The 14877-nt window shown below is 42.6% G+C and overlaps 1 protein-coding gene across 2 annotated transcripts in view; it reads right to left on the bottom strand.

Moving 5' to 3' along the window:
- The window catches only part of LOC118370881 (leucine-rich repeat-containing protein 49-like), a 63992-nt gene extending 49224 nt beyond the window's left edge, over positions 1-14768 (bottom strand). For both annotated transcript variants that reach the window (XM_035756101.2, XM_035756102.2), the window contains exons 1-8: positions 11797-14768; positions 11395-11463; positions 11150-11225; positions 10828-11061; positions 10550-10658; positions 9551-9754; positions 8285-8351; positions 4715-4858 (exon numbers count right to left, since the gene is read on the bottom strand). In XM_035756101.2, coding sequence (XP_035611994.1) covers positions 4715-4858; positions 8285-8351; positions 9551-9754; positions 10550-10658; positions 10828-11061; positions 11150-11225; positions 11395-11463; positions 11797-11862 — 969 coding nt within the window. In that variant the 5' untranslated portion in view covers positions 11863-14768. The remainder of the gene's footprint in view (positions 1-4714; positions 4859-8284; positions 8352-9550; positions 9755-10549; positions 10659-10827; positions 11062-11149; positions 11226-11394; positions 11464-11796) is intronic.
- Positions 14769-14877: the final 109 nt, after the last annotated feature.

Raw genomic sequence — 14877 nt, 5'->3', positions numbered from 1 at the left:
ACAGAGTTACACATGGAGTAAAACAAACATACAGTGAGATAAGGGAGGTAAAGGCAAACAAAAAGGCCATGGTGGCGAAGTAAATACAATATAGCAAGTAAAACACTGGAATGGTAGATTTGCAGTGGAAGAATGTGCAAGGTAGAGATAGAAATAATGGGGTGCAAAGGAGCAAAATAAATAAATACCGTAGGGGGAGAGGTAGTTGTTTGGGCTAAATTATAGATGGGCTATGTACAGGTGCAGTCATCTGTGAGCTGCTCTGACAGCTGGTGCTTAAAGCTACTGAGGGAGATAAGTGTTTCCAGTTTCAGAGATTTTTATAGTTCGTTCCACTCATTGGCAGCAGAGAACTGGAAGGAGAGGCGGCCAAAGGAAGAATTGATTTAGGGGGTGACCAGAGAGATATACCTGCTGGAGCACGTGCTACAGGTGGGTGCTGCTATGGTGACCAGCGAGCTGAGATAAGGGGGGACTTTTCCTAGCAGGATCTTGTAGATGACCTGGAGCCAGTGTGTTTGGCGACGAGTATGAAGCGAGGGCCAGCCAACGAGAGTGTACAGGTCGCAGTCATTATGGGGTATTGTGTGTAGAATGATGAGGATTTGTATTTATTTAATCCCTTTTAGAATAAGGCTGTAAGGTAACAAAATGTGGAAAAAGTCAAGGGGTCTGAATACTTTCCAAATACACTGTATGTGCACGTCAGTGGCAGTTTGCAATGGGTTACAAAATAAAGCCATAGCCTACTTTAGACATAAACAAAATAAGGCTACTGTATGCATACAGTACGGTCAACCCACCACACCACTCAGTGACTTAGTTAAGGGGACTTTAATGGTGGGCTGCTCTAACACAATTACTGTATAAACAACTAAGGAGAAGAGGAGTGCATTCACTTCATGCCGTTCAGGCACCATTATACAACACTTTTAATGTGCTGTCTTCTACAGTTTATCAGAGTACACCCAATATGTTCTCCCTGTTGATTATGCTTATTATGCATTTTGTGAAATTAAATTAAACAATAATATATGTTGATGATAATGCTAACAATACCCTAATATATTCAATATGCTGTAAACTATTGTCTTTTAGCAGTTTCACTCAATTCCTTATAATCAACCTAATAATTATGACACACCCCTCACTATTGCCATTCGTTGCACTAATTGCACTGTTTGTCTACATAACCTGGTTCAAGCATTCATGACATTACCCTGAAGAAGGCACAGTGACGCCGAAACGTTGGGTGTTTTACACAATAAATGACTAGGAGTTTATACATATGGTGTGTGTGACTCTCTTTGTTTTTATAGCTTACTGTCTCTAACACTAACAGTATTACAGGGATGCTGCCTCCGCAGGGGTGCTGTTGCCATAATTAGGATTATGGCTATGTCTGATTGGAGTCGTGAAATAATTAAATCAATCACTGCATAAATAATAATGAGAGAGACAGGTGCGAGGAAGGCTGTAGTCTCTGCCATTTGCAACACTGCTTTTATAGGAACATTTCTCTACTGCTACTTGAGAACACACATTAACAGTACTGTCTCCTGCTGCATCCCCATAGTAACAGGAACGCTCTGCTCCTGAAATAAAGACATTAGATGACTGTGCACTCCCACTCACAGTGTCACATAGTAGGCTTTGAGGAGAACGCTGCAATGAATCCTTATAACATACATTTCTGCATGCTGAAAAAATGCAATTCATACCACAGTATGAGCACATAGTCTACCACACATACACCTGATTCCCAGACTGAATATTCACCCCTGCTTCTCCGTCAGTGTAACAGGACTTCCAGCTCTGACTGTGGCTGAGTCTAAATTTAGACACAGTCTCAGACAGAGTGATGTCATCACTGGGCTGATGGTGCATAAAAAAAGCCCACTGTCTGACCTCCACAGTCTCTCATCTTCTAACAGCAGGGGACCAGAGATGAGGAGGTGTGTCTGAACCTGGTGTTAGTCTCTCTCCTGCGTGTCCTGGGCTTCACCTCTACAGCTCAGCTCCACCCAAGCTATGCTGACAGCTGACATGTGTTTGATTTTCTCACACACTGAGGAGCTCCCCTGCAACCATTACTTTGCCAACAGAATCTCTCATAACCGCTGTCTCTGCTGCACGCAACAACACTCTACAAAGAGTAGCGCCAACAAACACGTGTGTGTGTGTGTGTGTGTGTATGTGTGTGTGTGTGTGTATGTGTGTGTGATCCTTAGTAAGTGCTACTGGTGACCTGGCCATTCAATGGCTGAGGTTGTTTAAGTTACTTGTCTTTTAGAGAGTGCATACAATATACAGACTAAAACCATACAGAAGAGTATCTCACCCATTCATCACAAACAGAGTGATACTCTGTTACCATCATCTCCAAACTGTTCCATTTTAGGTGTCATTTAGGATGGTTTTCTAGGGTAAACAAACCTTTCAGACATGTACCATATGTAGCACAGTACCCAAAGGGTTATACATACAGAATGTCTAAAATACTGGCCTTCCATGTAACTGAGCCCAATGTTTAAGTGTAGGTTTAAACCTGTTTGGAAAAGTGCACTTCAATGTATTTGTCTTTCCCTTCAAGTCCTTTCCAAATATCCACTCTATTCCTCTCTGGAATTAAAAGGAAAACCTTTTAAGACACCTGAAAGTATCTGTGTTTAGTTTGCGCCTGCAATCCGAATAATGAAAGAGCCTTGAGAAAAATGATGAAGGGTAGATTTTTTTCTCCACCCTCCCGTGAGGCCAATAAAACATTATATCCGATTATTAAAAGTGGAAGTAATTTCAACAAAACTTCTAAGTGGGTAAACAGGAGCTGTAGTTGATAATATGAGACACTTCTGTTTTTATCTACAATTTTTCCTGCCTGGCCACGTGATAGAAGTCAGGATTAGACGTCCATCCATGTCTGAGGACGTCAGGAGTTGACATAGAAACTAGCCACTAGGCAACCGTGAGCGCTGTCACCTTCAAGAAGGTTTTGGTTTTGCTTGGGCGTGGTGGACAGGGATGGCAGACACGAGTACAAAAGGAGGTTGCATGTTCCAATCCAGTGATAGAAACCTCAATCCCAAACTTCTTGACTCGGGACCCCCCTCTAGCATTGTGGAACATCCCCAATTCTATACATGCAATTCTATACATTTTGCCATGTCTAATGTGTATTCGTGATATTTAAGTGACAAAAAAAATTACAACAATATCCATGGGCTAAAAAACCTAAATAAAAAAATGTTAGCTGACATGGGCTAGTTGATCTGGACATTTCTGACAAGTTATAAATAGCTCTCTAAGGTATGCAATGACTGACATGACAAGAGGAACTGATGATGCACTACCCAATTTCGAAATTGCACCTTGTGCAGTCTACTATTACAACTTTCAAGAGTCGTTTAGAGCCGGACTGAGTTCCTTAAAGAAAATGTATATATATTCTTGATCCCCGGGGGACGCGCCCCACAGTTTGGAGTTAATGCCTAAACTTATCCTTAAACACTTTGAAATGTGACGTTTGGAACATCTAAATTTGACGTTTGAGAAACATGCATGAACGTCTAATTCTGACGTGAGAGCATCTTGAATTTTCCAGCATACCAAGTGAGGGAAGGGTTTGGAGATGTCAGATTTGCATACAAATGAAGGACCTGTTAAGGCCTGTTTGTGCTCCTCTGTTGATCAGAAATACTATATTATAGAAACGTAAGGGGAGGGAATTTCTGTTTAAAAAATATCCTATTTCACTTCCACTGGAGTCAGCATGAGGAGGGGGTTAATGAGCTAGCTATTTCCCCTTGGTAACCACCGTAATGACAGGAGGACAAGTATGCTACTTCACTTCGTGTTTGTTCTTGGTGAGACATGAAACAGAAAAACTACCAAGACAAACATCAAAATAAGGAAAACATGCAAAGGCTTGTGCCAGCAGCAGAGGATGATAACAAGATGAAAGAAGAATCTGCAGTTAACATCATCATCTAAGACGAAAATTATAATCTAGTCTACACATGTCAATGCATGAGTAGGTAGGGGGACAGACACTGGCAACACCTTGGGGACGGTCAGAGGTTTGATACACAGCAAGATGCTAGCTTAAGCCGTCAGCTGTATGCCAACGAGTGTGTATATATCAAACCACGACAGTTGGATCTGTGCATCTGTTAGAATTGGAAGCATTAGCAACACAGCAGCATACTGTTCTTGCACAGTATATTGCAGAGTGGGGGGAACCATCCTCAACCATTACTGTGATGATAGAAGGGCCAAGCTGTTTGCGGTCTTAGCACAGATCTGAATCACTACAGGCCTGAGCCATTACATCTGCACAGTGCATTAGTCTGAGCCCAAAGGATTAGACACGATCCAGCTGCTTCAGTTCAGAACAGCCAGGGCTCTGCTCTACCATCAGCCAGTCAGTAGCCCCTTCAGTATGTCATGCCTGCAGTCCCTCCACCAACCCCAGCCTGTGGCCCCTCAGATCCCAAAACCCAGCAGCTCTCAGTATGTATGCTATTTTGTGTGTATGCACAGTACTGACATGTATGTGTAACTGATAGATGTGCGTGCATGTTTTTAAATATATGTAAATTGCAAAGTATTTTGTCTGTAAGATATTTTTCCAAGTAAGACTAGCTGTCGCCATTGGCGTCGACTAATGGGGATCTTTATGAAATAATATCCCCTCCCCTCCCCTCCTCTCCCTCACCACAGTGGAGATGCAGTTGCGTCTCAGGTTGATCTCGGTCAGTGAGTCCAGGCCCTGCAGGTTGTCCACCCTGGAGATGCAGTTCCCTGCCAGGTTCAACACGCGCAGCTCAGACAGGTGGGAAAGGTTCTCTATCTGGGAGATCTGAAGGCACAGGGAAACACAGACAGAAACATCACTGTGATAAACTGGTGAAATGTTCTCTTAAGTCATGATGAATGAAAGGCTCACACCATCAGGGGCTTGTCTTGAGGCTGTGCTGCTGTAAATATATTAGGGAGGTGATAGGGGCCATAAGGGTGATTTTCAGTGTTGAGAATATGCTGTGTTGTCTAAATCAAATGATGAGACATGCCAGTTCTGTTTGTTGTGCAAAATAAAACTTGAGTACAGCGGAAGTGGAGCAGACACCTGTGTACCCTGATTTACTAGCCTAAGGCCATTCCATATTCTCTGCTAAAAACAGCCCAAAATAAATTATACCTTCAAATGAGTTGGAGATAACTTCTTTGAATTTTTAACATTCAATGTTACCATCCAATTCAACCCTTACAATCACTCCTTTCGTTTCTGACCCACATTATCATAATTTCGATGTCAAAACAAAGTCAGTGTTCTCTTTGAACCATGAGTCCAAACGACATCCAGAATCCAAAAGGGTCAGTAGTAGTGAAATGTGGCCCTGGCCTCATTCTGGTTGAGGGGGAACTGTAAGGGCCTCTTGTCAAAATGAAACTAACTACTTCAAGACCCATGGGATTCCCTGGTTGCTGTCTGTCTGTCAGTCTGAGTGTGGGGCTGTGAGGTGTGTGCCACTCAGTCCTGTGTCCTCTCCATTTCAGGAAGAGGTCAGGTTTGCGTCCCAAATGGCACCCTATTCTCTACGTACGGGCTCTGGTCAAAAGTAGTGCACTATATAGGGAATAGAATGCCATTTGGGACACGCCCCAGAACTACAGTAACTACCACGGAGAGGCCGGCTTTTGGGGTTCCCTTTCCCTTGATGATGATACACTGCGTGTTACTCCAGGGGTCAAAAGTTGAAAGGCTCCTGCAGTGAGCTTGATGCAAGTAGACATGAATCAAGACAGACTGAGTATGGTTGTTAGCTTAGGGTAGAATCTAAATGAACAGTGAACATCATTTAAAGGACAAAAGCTGCATAGAGCTCTGGAGCTCTGGCTAAAAGAGCCTCTGCTTTTCCCTTCCAATTAGGGGGGGGAGGGGGGTGACTGCCTGCTCTCCACATCTAAGCCCTTCCATGAGTGATACTGAGGCACACTCTTCTCTCTCTCTCCTCTTTCATAGCTTGACCAGACAGTGCTGTCATAGCCTAAGCACTTTAAGGCCAGTGTAACAGTGCTATGTCATAGCTATCTATTTGTACAGAAAGTTGTCTAGCTGCCAGTAGTGAGTAGTAGAAGTGGTATCTCAGTTATGGAGTTCAGACAATAAGCCCAGGTGTATTAAGTCCCCCAAATGCCTCTCATAATACTGTTGTTATTGGACAGAGACCAGAGAGACGTTGAGATTGAAACAACTTTTGTTATGACTGCTGACAAATACAACAGAGTGAGGTAATGTTCCACTCCAACTGAGGCTTCCCAGTGGTGTTCTCTTTGATTCACAGTTCCACCATGGCTCCAATGAAAAGCATTCTCTCTGTCTCAAGTCCACTTTAACACAAGTCAGCACATGGCTAAACTCATCTCAGCCCTGGCTGGGACTGGGACATCATCCTCTGCAAAGCTAAAAAAGCCAGAGGGTCCACTCCACACTGGCTGTATCTTTCACTGAACAGTCATTTTACATCTCTCGTCAGGGAAGATTAGATCATCTCATCTGAAAATATTTAACTGGGTTGTGTTACAGATAACTGTGGAACTGCTTTCTGTTGGGGTGGATCACGCATCCAAAATATGTTATACAGTGGTTCCCCGCTCATTTTACAGAGGAGGAACATGAGAGGTCAGGGCACTGTTGAATGTCCTATAGGGATATTTGCTCTTCAGGCAGGGTCACATCTGTCCTTTATATGTCTTAAAATAAAAAAGGCAAAGTGCATTGTAAGTTTCAAATAATTTCAGAATTAAGTTCAATATTGTCTGTTTGATGAATGATTTTGAATTTCTAATGTAATTCATTGTAGACATCATATACTGGTACTCCTTGCATTTCTGATACAATAAATTTAGTGCCACTCAAAAACTCTCAAGAGATAAAAAATGTTGTAGCCTTGTCCTCATTGAATAGCAGCCGTTATCGCTAGTGTCAACTAGATACAGAGGATCATATTGTGAGCACAATCCATCACTCAACCAATGGAAGCACATGTTATTTAACAATACGATGTCATCCTCTAACTCTAGGACCTGGTCAATGGGGTTAAATGTCCTTCCTTCCCAAAGAGGATATTCCTCTTGAACATTTCCAACAAACTGGAAATACGACAACTTCCTATCCCCAGAGCACATCTCCCTTCTGGGTAAAACGAGAGGCCAGGCAGGGGTGATTTGAAATTAGGGCAGAAATGATCCCTTGTTTGTGGTCATACATAGGTGACTTAAACTCTGCTGTGCTTTGGAAAGTACAAATGTGGTAAGAAGAAGACACAGTATGTTCGTGGTCAGAAGTCACTGGAAAACAACGGCTGCTGGGTAGATTAACAGAAACCAATGTTTAATTGGGAATGAGAGGATGAGACACATGAAAAAGAGCAGCCGGAGTCAGAGAGCGGAGTCTCACAGGGACTCTGGATTGACTTTCACTGGAACAATGTGGGCGATATACTGGCAGCACATTTCAAACAACCAGCACTGCGGACAGATTACTTTTCAATCCTATCCTCTTTTTACAGGTGCTGGCAAAATCCTGATTTGACACCAGCATTACTGTGATCCCCTCTCTTCACAGGCTTTTAATACGTTGTGACAGCAGCCAGATCATACTGTAGGCCTAACTAAGGAGAAAAGCTCATCAAATCGGCCTTCACTCAACTTACCATTCATGAGTTGTAGAACAGCTTTATCAGGTTTTCGTTCATTGTAAAAGGAACAGAAATAGCCTTGCCTGATAGAGAAATTATAGTAATTGAAGAAGAACTGTAAGGTAACCCAGAGCAAGACTGGGATGTTTGGAAGTAAGCTCCTAAATATGTTTTAATTTGGTGGGAAAACAAAATAAAGGTAAAGTACTCTAGTAACGATGTCTGAGAGAGCACTGAGTTTCAACTAAAAGTACAAATATAACTCACTGCCTTCACACGACTGAATATAGAATGTACTCCAAAGCCTCACAACAGGAACCAATGCATTTGCTTTCCTGTAGTCAAGCCTGCTTGAGCTTAACTGTAGGGGCCCAGAGTCAGTGACGTAGTAGCCAACCGGCAGTATGGGGGAGGTGGTAGCGCCTCTCTGCTCTTGCTGAACCTCACAGCTAGATATCACAGTCCCCCACTGGTCACAGTATTGCAAACAACATTGCAGACAATAAATGCATGTGGGTGTATATTTAGAGAACAAAAAGGAATGTAAGTGAAGTTATAATTTTCTAAGGTTTGAAACATGGTACCTGATTGCCATGCAAGTCCAGAACATCTAGTTTAGTCAGGTTATCCAGACTGCATATCCTCTGGATTCTGCAAAACATTAAACAGACAATAATATTAACATCATCCTCTCTGGTATTCTATACAAGATATCTCTCCTATAACACAACGTTACTATGACAAAGAGCTGGTATCCCATCTGCTAACCAGGCACAAGGAAATGGGATTGTCAAAGAGCGGTAGGAATTGATTTTCTACTGATGGTTAAGTTGACTGTTTTCCACTGTCCTGTCATCCAGGATTGTCTATACAGACCAGACTGTAACTTAGGGACGTTAGAATTTCCAAGGGACTGTAACCTATCAGAAACCTAAATCTGTGGTATGCTTTGCTTGAACGGTACCACAGACTGCTCTGAAAGTGGGTTCTAAAAAGACAAATGTCAGGTTTTACAGATTCTGGAACAAAACCAGACCTCAGTGATGGGATCCCGGTGGCATTTACCATGATTTGTGACTTTAATCTTCCTCCTTCCTGACCTTTAGTTTTAAAGTAAGGTGATGTTAGATGTAAGATTCACAAAGAGAGCAGTGGTATGGTTTGGTACAGAAATTGGGCACCTGCAGGAAAGCACTTTTCAATGGAGGTTGATATATAGGCTAGCTGTGCTGTGGCGGTCATACAGTATCACTTAATCCAAAAAGCAGGATGTGCATATCCCTATGGTAACATCTTTATAAATGTAAAGAAAAATCCAACCAAAAAAAGACAGCATAAAAAGTTTTTCATCTGAGCCGGCCGACACAGGGAGACCCATGGGGAGGCGCACAATTGGCCCAGCATCGTACAGGTTAGGGGGAGGGTTTGGCCGGCAGGGATGTCCTTGTCCCATCGCGCTCTAGCAACTCCTGTGGCGGGACCTGTGACGCATGCACGCTGACACGGTAGCCAGGTGTACAGTGTTTCCTCCGAAACATTGGTGTGGCTGGCTTCCGGGTTATGAAGGCATTGTGTCAAGAAGCAACGCGGCTTGGTTGGGTTGTGTTTCGGAGGACACACGGCTCTCAACCTTCACCCCTCCCGAGTCTGTATGGGAGTTGCAGCGATGAGACAAGACTGTAACTACCAATTGGACACCACGAAATTGGGGAGAAAACGGGATCAAATTAATAAAAAATAAAAAAAGGTTTTTCATCTGTCCTTGAAACCATGCACAGTAAAAGCACCAAAATTATTGGGAGCTCCTATCCTATTGTTCTGTTTGTATGCTTGAGAAACATAACACAAACCTATTATTGCCCAGCATAAGCACTCTGAGAGAGGCCAGGGCTGAGATGCCAGACATCTGGGAGATGTGGTTGTCATACAGGTCTAGGAAGGCCAGGTGCCGCAGATGAGACAGATTGTGGATGTGCGTGATGAGGTTGTGCTGAAAGTTAAGCAGCCGCAGCCTACCCATGCCCTCCAGCAGGGGACACTCCTCCAGACAACGCCTGACACACAAAACACAAAAGCATTGTCAACAACACCACTCTGTGAGAGGATGACCCTGTATTATCTTGTTATGATGCAGAGGAGAGAGGGCTCACAGTAAAAAAGGTACAAGCCACCTGATACCACACTGTCTGCCTTCCAACACTGGCAGGCAGGGTTCAGGGGATCTCATTATTCTAAGTGGATGAGGCTATGGATATGGTTTATTGTTGACTAGTCTCTGCTGAGTCCCCAACAAACGAATGATCCGGATTTCAGGGGAAATGGAAAGAGAGCCTGTGACAGGACTTCCGCTTTTGGATGTTAACAAGGCCATGTTCAGTTGCCAAACGTTCTCGAACGTTGCAGATAGAAATGACATGAATAGAGCCGATGTGATTCCTTATTCTACATATTAGAGATGCAAGTTTGATCTACATAGCCTATTTCTATCTGAATATTCCAGAATATTCCAAAACGTTCATTCCTGCTGAACATGCCCGGCGACACTCCATCTTAACTCCTCCTCCAAATTTACTGGATTGTTTGAACAGTGCAGAAGAGAACTTCCCCGGCAGTTTCCCCCCCCCTTCTCATCAAGACCAGTATGTAGAGGATCTAGTTACAGGCGTTTCTTTTACGCCTGCAAAGTTGACATGCACTGTCAGAGGGTAGGATAATCTTTATGAGGGACTTTGCTGCATCCTACTGGTGAGTCCAAGCAATTACAAACTTGGCATTCCATTGTAGGACAGTGTACTGAGAAGCTCAACATAGACCACTGAACAAACAAAGCCATGAGTGTTTTAGCCTACCTGTCCAAATCTAGTCGCTCAGGACTCAAAGCACTGTCATCACGGGAACGAAAGGCAATTGGAAAACTAGAGGGAGAATTCTCACTCAATGATATGGCATCACCTGGTCCTGTTAAAAGACACATTTCTTCAAAAAAGCATCAGGTTTTACATGTCCAGAAGTATTTAACTTGAGCACATAGCAGAATGTTCCATTAGACTGACTTTGATCCATGACAAAAAGCAGGGGGGCTGGCATTGTTGAAGAGAGGGGGAGGATCCTGAGTGCAGTCACTCACCAGTTGGCAGGGTGAGGGGTGAGGTACTGTGGGAGTTGATGGCCCCTGCACTGTTTGTTGCTCTCCTAGGCTTCACTCTGTGTGGCTGTGGCCCCAGGTCACCAGCCAGCCCACTGGGTAGAGCAGCAGCAGGGGGTAGGAGGGGACGCCCAGGGCCCATAAACTCACTGACAAACGCCAGCACAGGGGTGTGGAGAGGCCTGCCGCCGCCACTGTCTGCATTAAGCCTGCTGTCTGGAGAGAAAGTAAATGGTGAGACAGAGAAGACGGGGACAGGTAAGAGACTGTCACGGTATCTTGTAACTTAGTCAGGTGGTAGTACCTTGTCTTGGTGGTTTCATTTTCATGTTGTCCATGTTTATCCCGTTTGTAAAGTCTTTAGACCATCGGACGTCCAGCTGTCAAATAAAACATTTAATGAATTAGAAATATATAATTATGATAATTAAAGGGCACTCAAGACATAATGTCATGCTTTCCATGTTCATGCATGGTCTCATTAAAATAGTATAATTTGGGGAATGGGGACACTCCTCACTGTGGATCTATCTACAAAGGCAAACTCACTGGTCTCTGAACATTTCTCTCTGGTATTTGAGAGTTCACTGCTGTAAAGTGCAGTTTATAGCTGTTGACCTGGGGGAATGACAGAAAAAAATGAGGCAACTTAAGACTGACAATTGTAACAATAGACGAACAACAACTATGCCAAGAGTCCACTATATGGTTACTTTTCTCTCTAGACAGCTGGCTTAATGCAGCAGGCTTGATAATATTCATGCATTTGTGGAGCAACAACATGCAACCCAGCCACTGTAACGTCAGCTAGATAGATAGCAATCTTGCTCATTTATATGACTGTTACAGAGTTGCATTAGCTTTCTGGATAAGCTAGCTAGCATGCTAACTCTTTCCTAATAAAGACAGAGAGAAAGTAAAGATTATTTATTTTGGACACGTCGTTCTTACCGTGGGAGAAAGACACCTTCCTGTAATGGCTGTATTGTTGTTGGTCTGCTGTCTTTGTGGCCGCATTTTTGCTAGTGTTACAACGTTGCTAGTCAGCTTGCTATAATGTGGCTAACGAACCAGTTTTGTTGTTTAACGTCAATGCTAATTATTTTAAAATGTATTGTTGTGAACTGATGCTACAATGTAAAAATGGCTCATCGTGTCACTGACACAGCACTAACTTCGCTGGCAACGCCCATCGTTTCTATGGAAACGAAAACACTTCTACCTTGGTTACACCACATCCTGTCTCAATATAAGTAATCCCGCCAACAACCCTACAAATGAAAGGTTCCGCTTGTAGAATTACCGGTAGAATATGAATAGAATGGAATAGATCATGATTGTTAATTTGGTTACGACTGAAAATCCAACTTCTGCCTAATCGATTTTTTACAAGTCTTCTACTCTGCATTCCACTATACGGTTATACCTTGAGCTAAGCCTAGGTATTAGGTTAACGTTACCTGTTATCAAGTCTCAGGCAAGGTTATCACCTTCTCCGCAATAACCCCAGTTTATAGGAATCACTGACCAAATCTGGGTCACGCCACCAATTTGACAAGAATGTATTAGCCTGCTGAGCTAAACCCTAGGTCTCGGTTTTAGGCAAGGTTAGGCTATCACGCACCTAACCGCCTCCATTATTAATTTGTATGAGCAATACAAGTAAGGAAGTAATCCAAAGACATATTTCATAGCCGTGTCCTCTTACACCATTAGTGATGCACTCATAAACACTTTTTAAAAGAAAAAACTCTCCACTGGTGACCCTCTCATTGTTATAAAGCATTGGTTACACTGTCTCTCAACGAAAGGATAAGAGCTAGGAATGGACTCTCACTCAGACCCATCAAAGCCACATCCCACACACATGCTCATCACAAGGATATATTAATATATTCATAAAACTGACACATTTGTGGGAGATGATGTTGTAATCTTTTGTGACAAGCAGATAATGGAATGCTCTGTATAAATGACAGCTCTTCCACAATTGACCTATCTACTTCGTTTGTGACACAATGTCACTTTTGTAATAATTTCTTTACCACAAATAATGGTCCGTATACTTCAGAGATAATTGTCCCACATCAAAGCATATAATTATGGTTCTGCAGTCAATCACTTCTGCAGGCATTTTATAAGGGCATGATGAAGTGGATTATATGAATGTGATATATATCTCACAATTGCCAATAAAAAACATGCCGCTAAGACACAGGGATCAATGTAAATTGTCTGTCGTTATGTATTATGCATGGGGACTTGGCCAGTCAGAGCTCTCTGGGGTACAGAGGTCTATAAATATCTTGTCTGACTCAGAATGAGGGAGTGATGTGGAGCAGAAGTAAAATGCTGCACTCATCTGTAAATCGAAAAACAGAAGATCTAGAATCCTTTAGGGAGTAATAGAATCCTGAATAAGACAAAAGAAAGAAATTGTATTTTTTGTTGACGATAAAACTAAGCAAACACTTCAATATCAGTAGTGAGTTATATACTGTAGGTTACAGCACAGGGCATTTACAGACTGTGAACAATAGAGATTTTCTGTCAAAGAAAGGTGCTGGAGTCTGGATCCACAGTGTCAGTTTGTTCCACATACAGTAATAGCTGACGTACATGTATGCATGGATGAGAAACACACACCTTCTGACAGTCACCTAGGACAGACTCACAAAGGATTCTCTATTATCACCAGGGCGTGTATATTTACAAAGACATACATGCATATTTTCCTTCAACTTTACTCCAAACATCTTTCATTCAAGGCAGGATTGCCCAATCATGTATCAGATGATTTTGTGAAAGATTGCATCAAATTCACAAGCTCAAAAAGCAAAATGTTTCACAATGTTCCTAAGAATCTCATGACTACTGATTGATATACTTCCCTTCAGATTCTTCACAATTGGGACACAGGAAAAACACATATCAAATATAACTAAAGTGTCGATGGTAAATTAAACCTTGTAAAAACAGAATAATAAAGCAATTGTTCAGCTTTCTCTATCCAGATGTCCAGAATGGACAAAATCATACAGACAAAGAAATGTGTACATTTAAAATAAACCAACATATGTAAGATGCTTTGTAGGATTGCAAATTAACAAATTAACACCCTTGTTGTTGAATGTTAAGTACAGGCGAATGGTGGTCACAATTGCATTCAGTCTGGACAAAGGAAATACCAGCTCTGCTCTGATCAAGAGAGGGGAGCTCATTTGAACTCAGCTCAGTTTACAGCAATCAGCTTACTCCTGCCAAAGGTGTCCCAAATGGCAGCCTATTCCCTATGGGCCCTGGTTAATTGTAGTGCACTTTAAATGGAATATGGTGCCATTTGGGGTGCAACTCGTGTTGCAGACACCTGACAGATAAGCTGTTGAGGGGGGTGTTGGAACATCTTCCTGCAGGGCCATTATCTGATTGATGTCTGCTCCTGGCTTGTGGCACTGGGAGGTACAGCACTGCTGCAGCAGGACATGTGGTTCAGAGTATGAGTCAGTCCACCAGCTGTACAACTCTTGCCAACAGGGTGGAGAAAACATCAAGTCATCTCAGGCCTGGCAACTGTATTAGCAATGGTGTAGCAGTTGTGGTGTGGGTGATGATTTACGAGTCCATGTAGGATATGATACACACCTACAATTAAAAACAGTCAGCGAGTGTCATACGCGGCGCACTGAAGGTTTGGGCCAATGGGGTATATAGGTTTGGAGATAACAGACCATGAATTGGATTATGGAAATCCTGACATCTTCAAAACTGTGTTAATAATTTTGTTGCAAAGGGCTATTTTATTATAGGCATACACAATCTAAAATAAAGTAAAAAAGTAAAAGCCACTGCTGACAGTAATGCTTCATGACACTATATACTCTGGTGTCGTTTATTTGTGTCCTTCCCCATAGCAAATCCCTCAACAACCCCTGCGGTCTAATGCTAAAAGCCTATTATCCAATTTGCATGTTCTGAGAAATGGGTCGGCCTTCATGATTGGTGCATTGCAATTTCCCCAATTGCATAACAGCA

The sequence above is a fragment of the Oncorhynchus keta genome, chromosome 14 (assembly GCF_023373465.1).
Source record: "Oncorhynchus keta strain PuntledgeMale-10-30-2019 chromosome 14, Oket_V2, whole genome shotgun sequence".
In the NCBI taxonomy this organism is placed as follows: Eukaryota; Metazoa; Chordata; class Actinopteri; order Salmoniformes; family Salmonidae; genus Oncorhynchus; species Oncorhynchus keta.
This window is presented reverse-complemented; position numbering and strand designations above follow the sequence as displayed.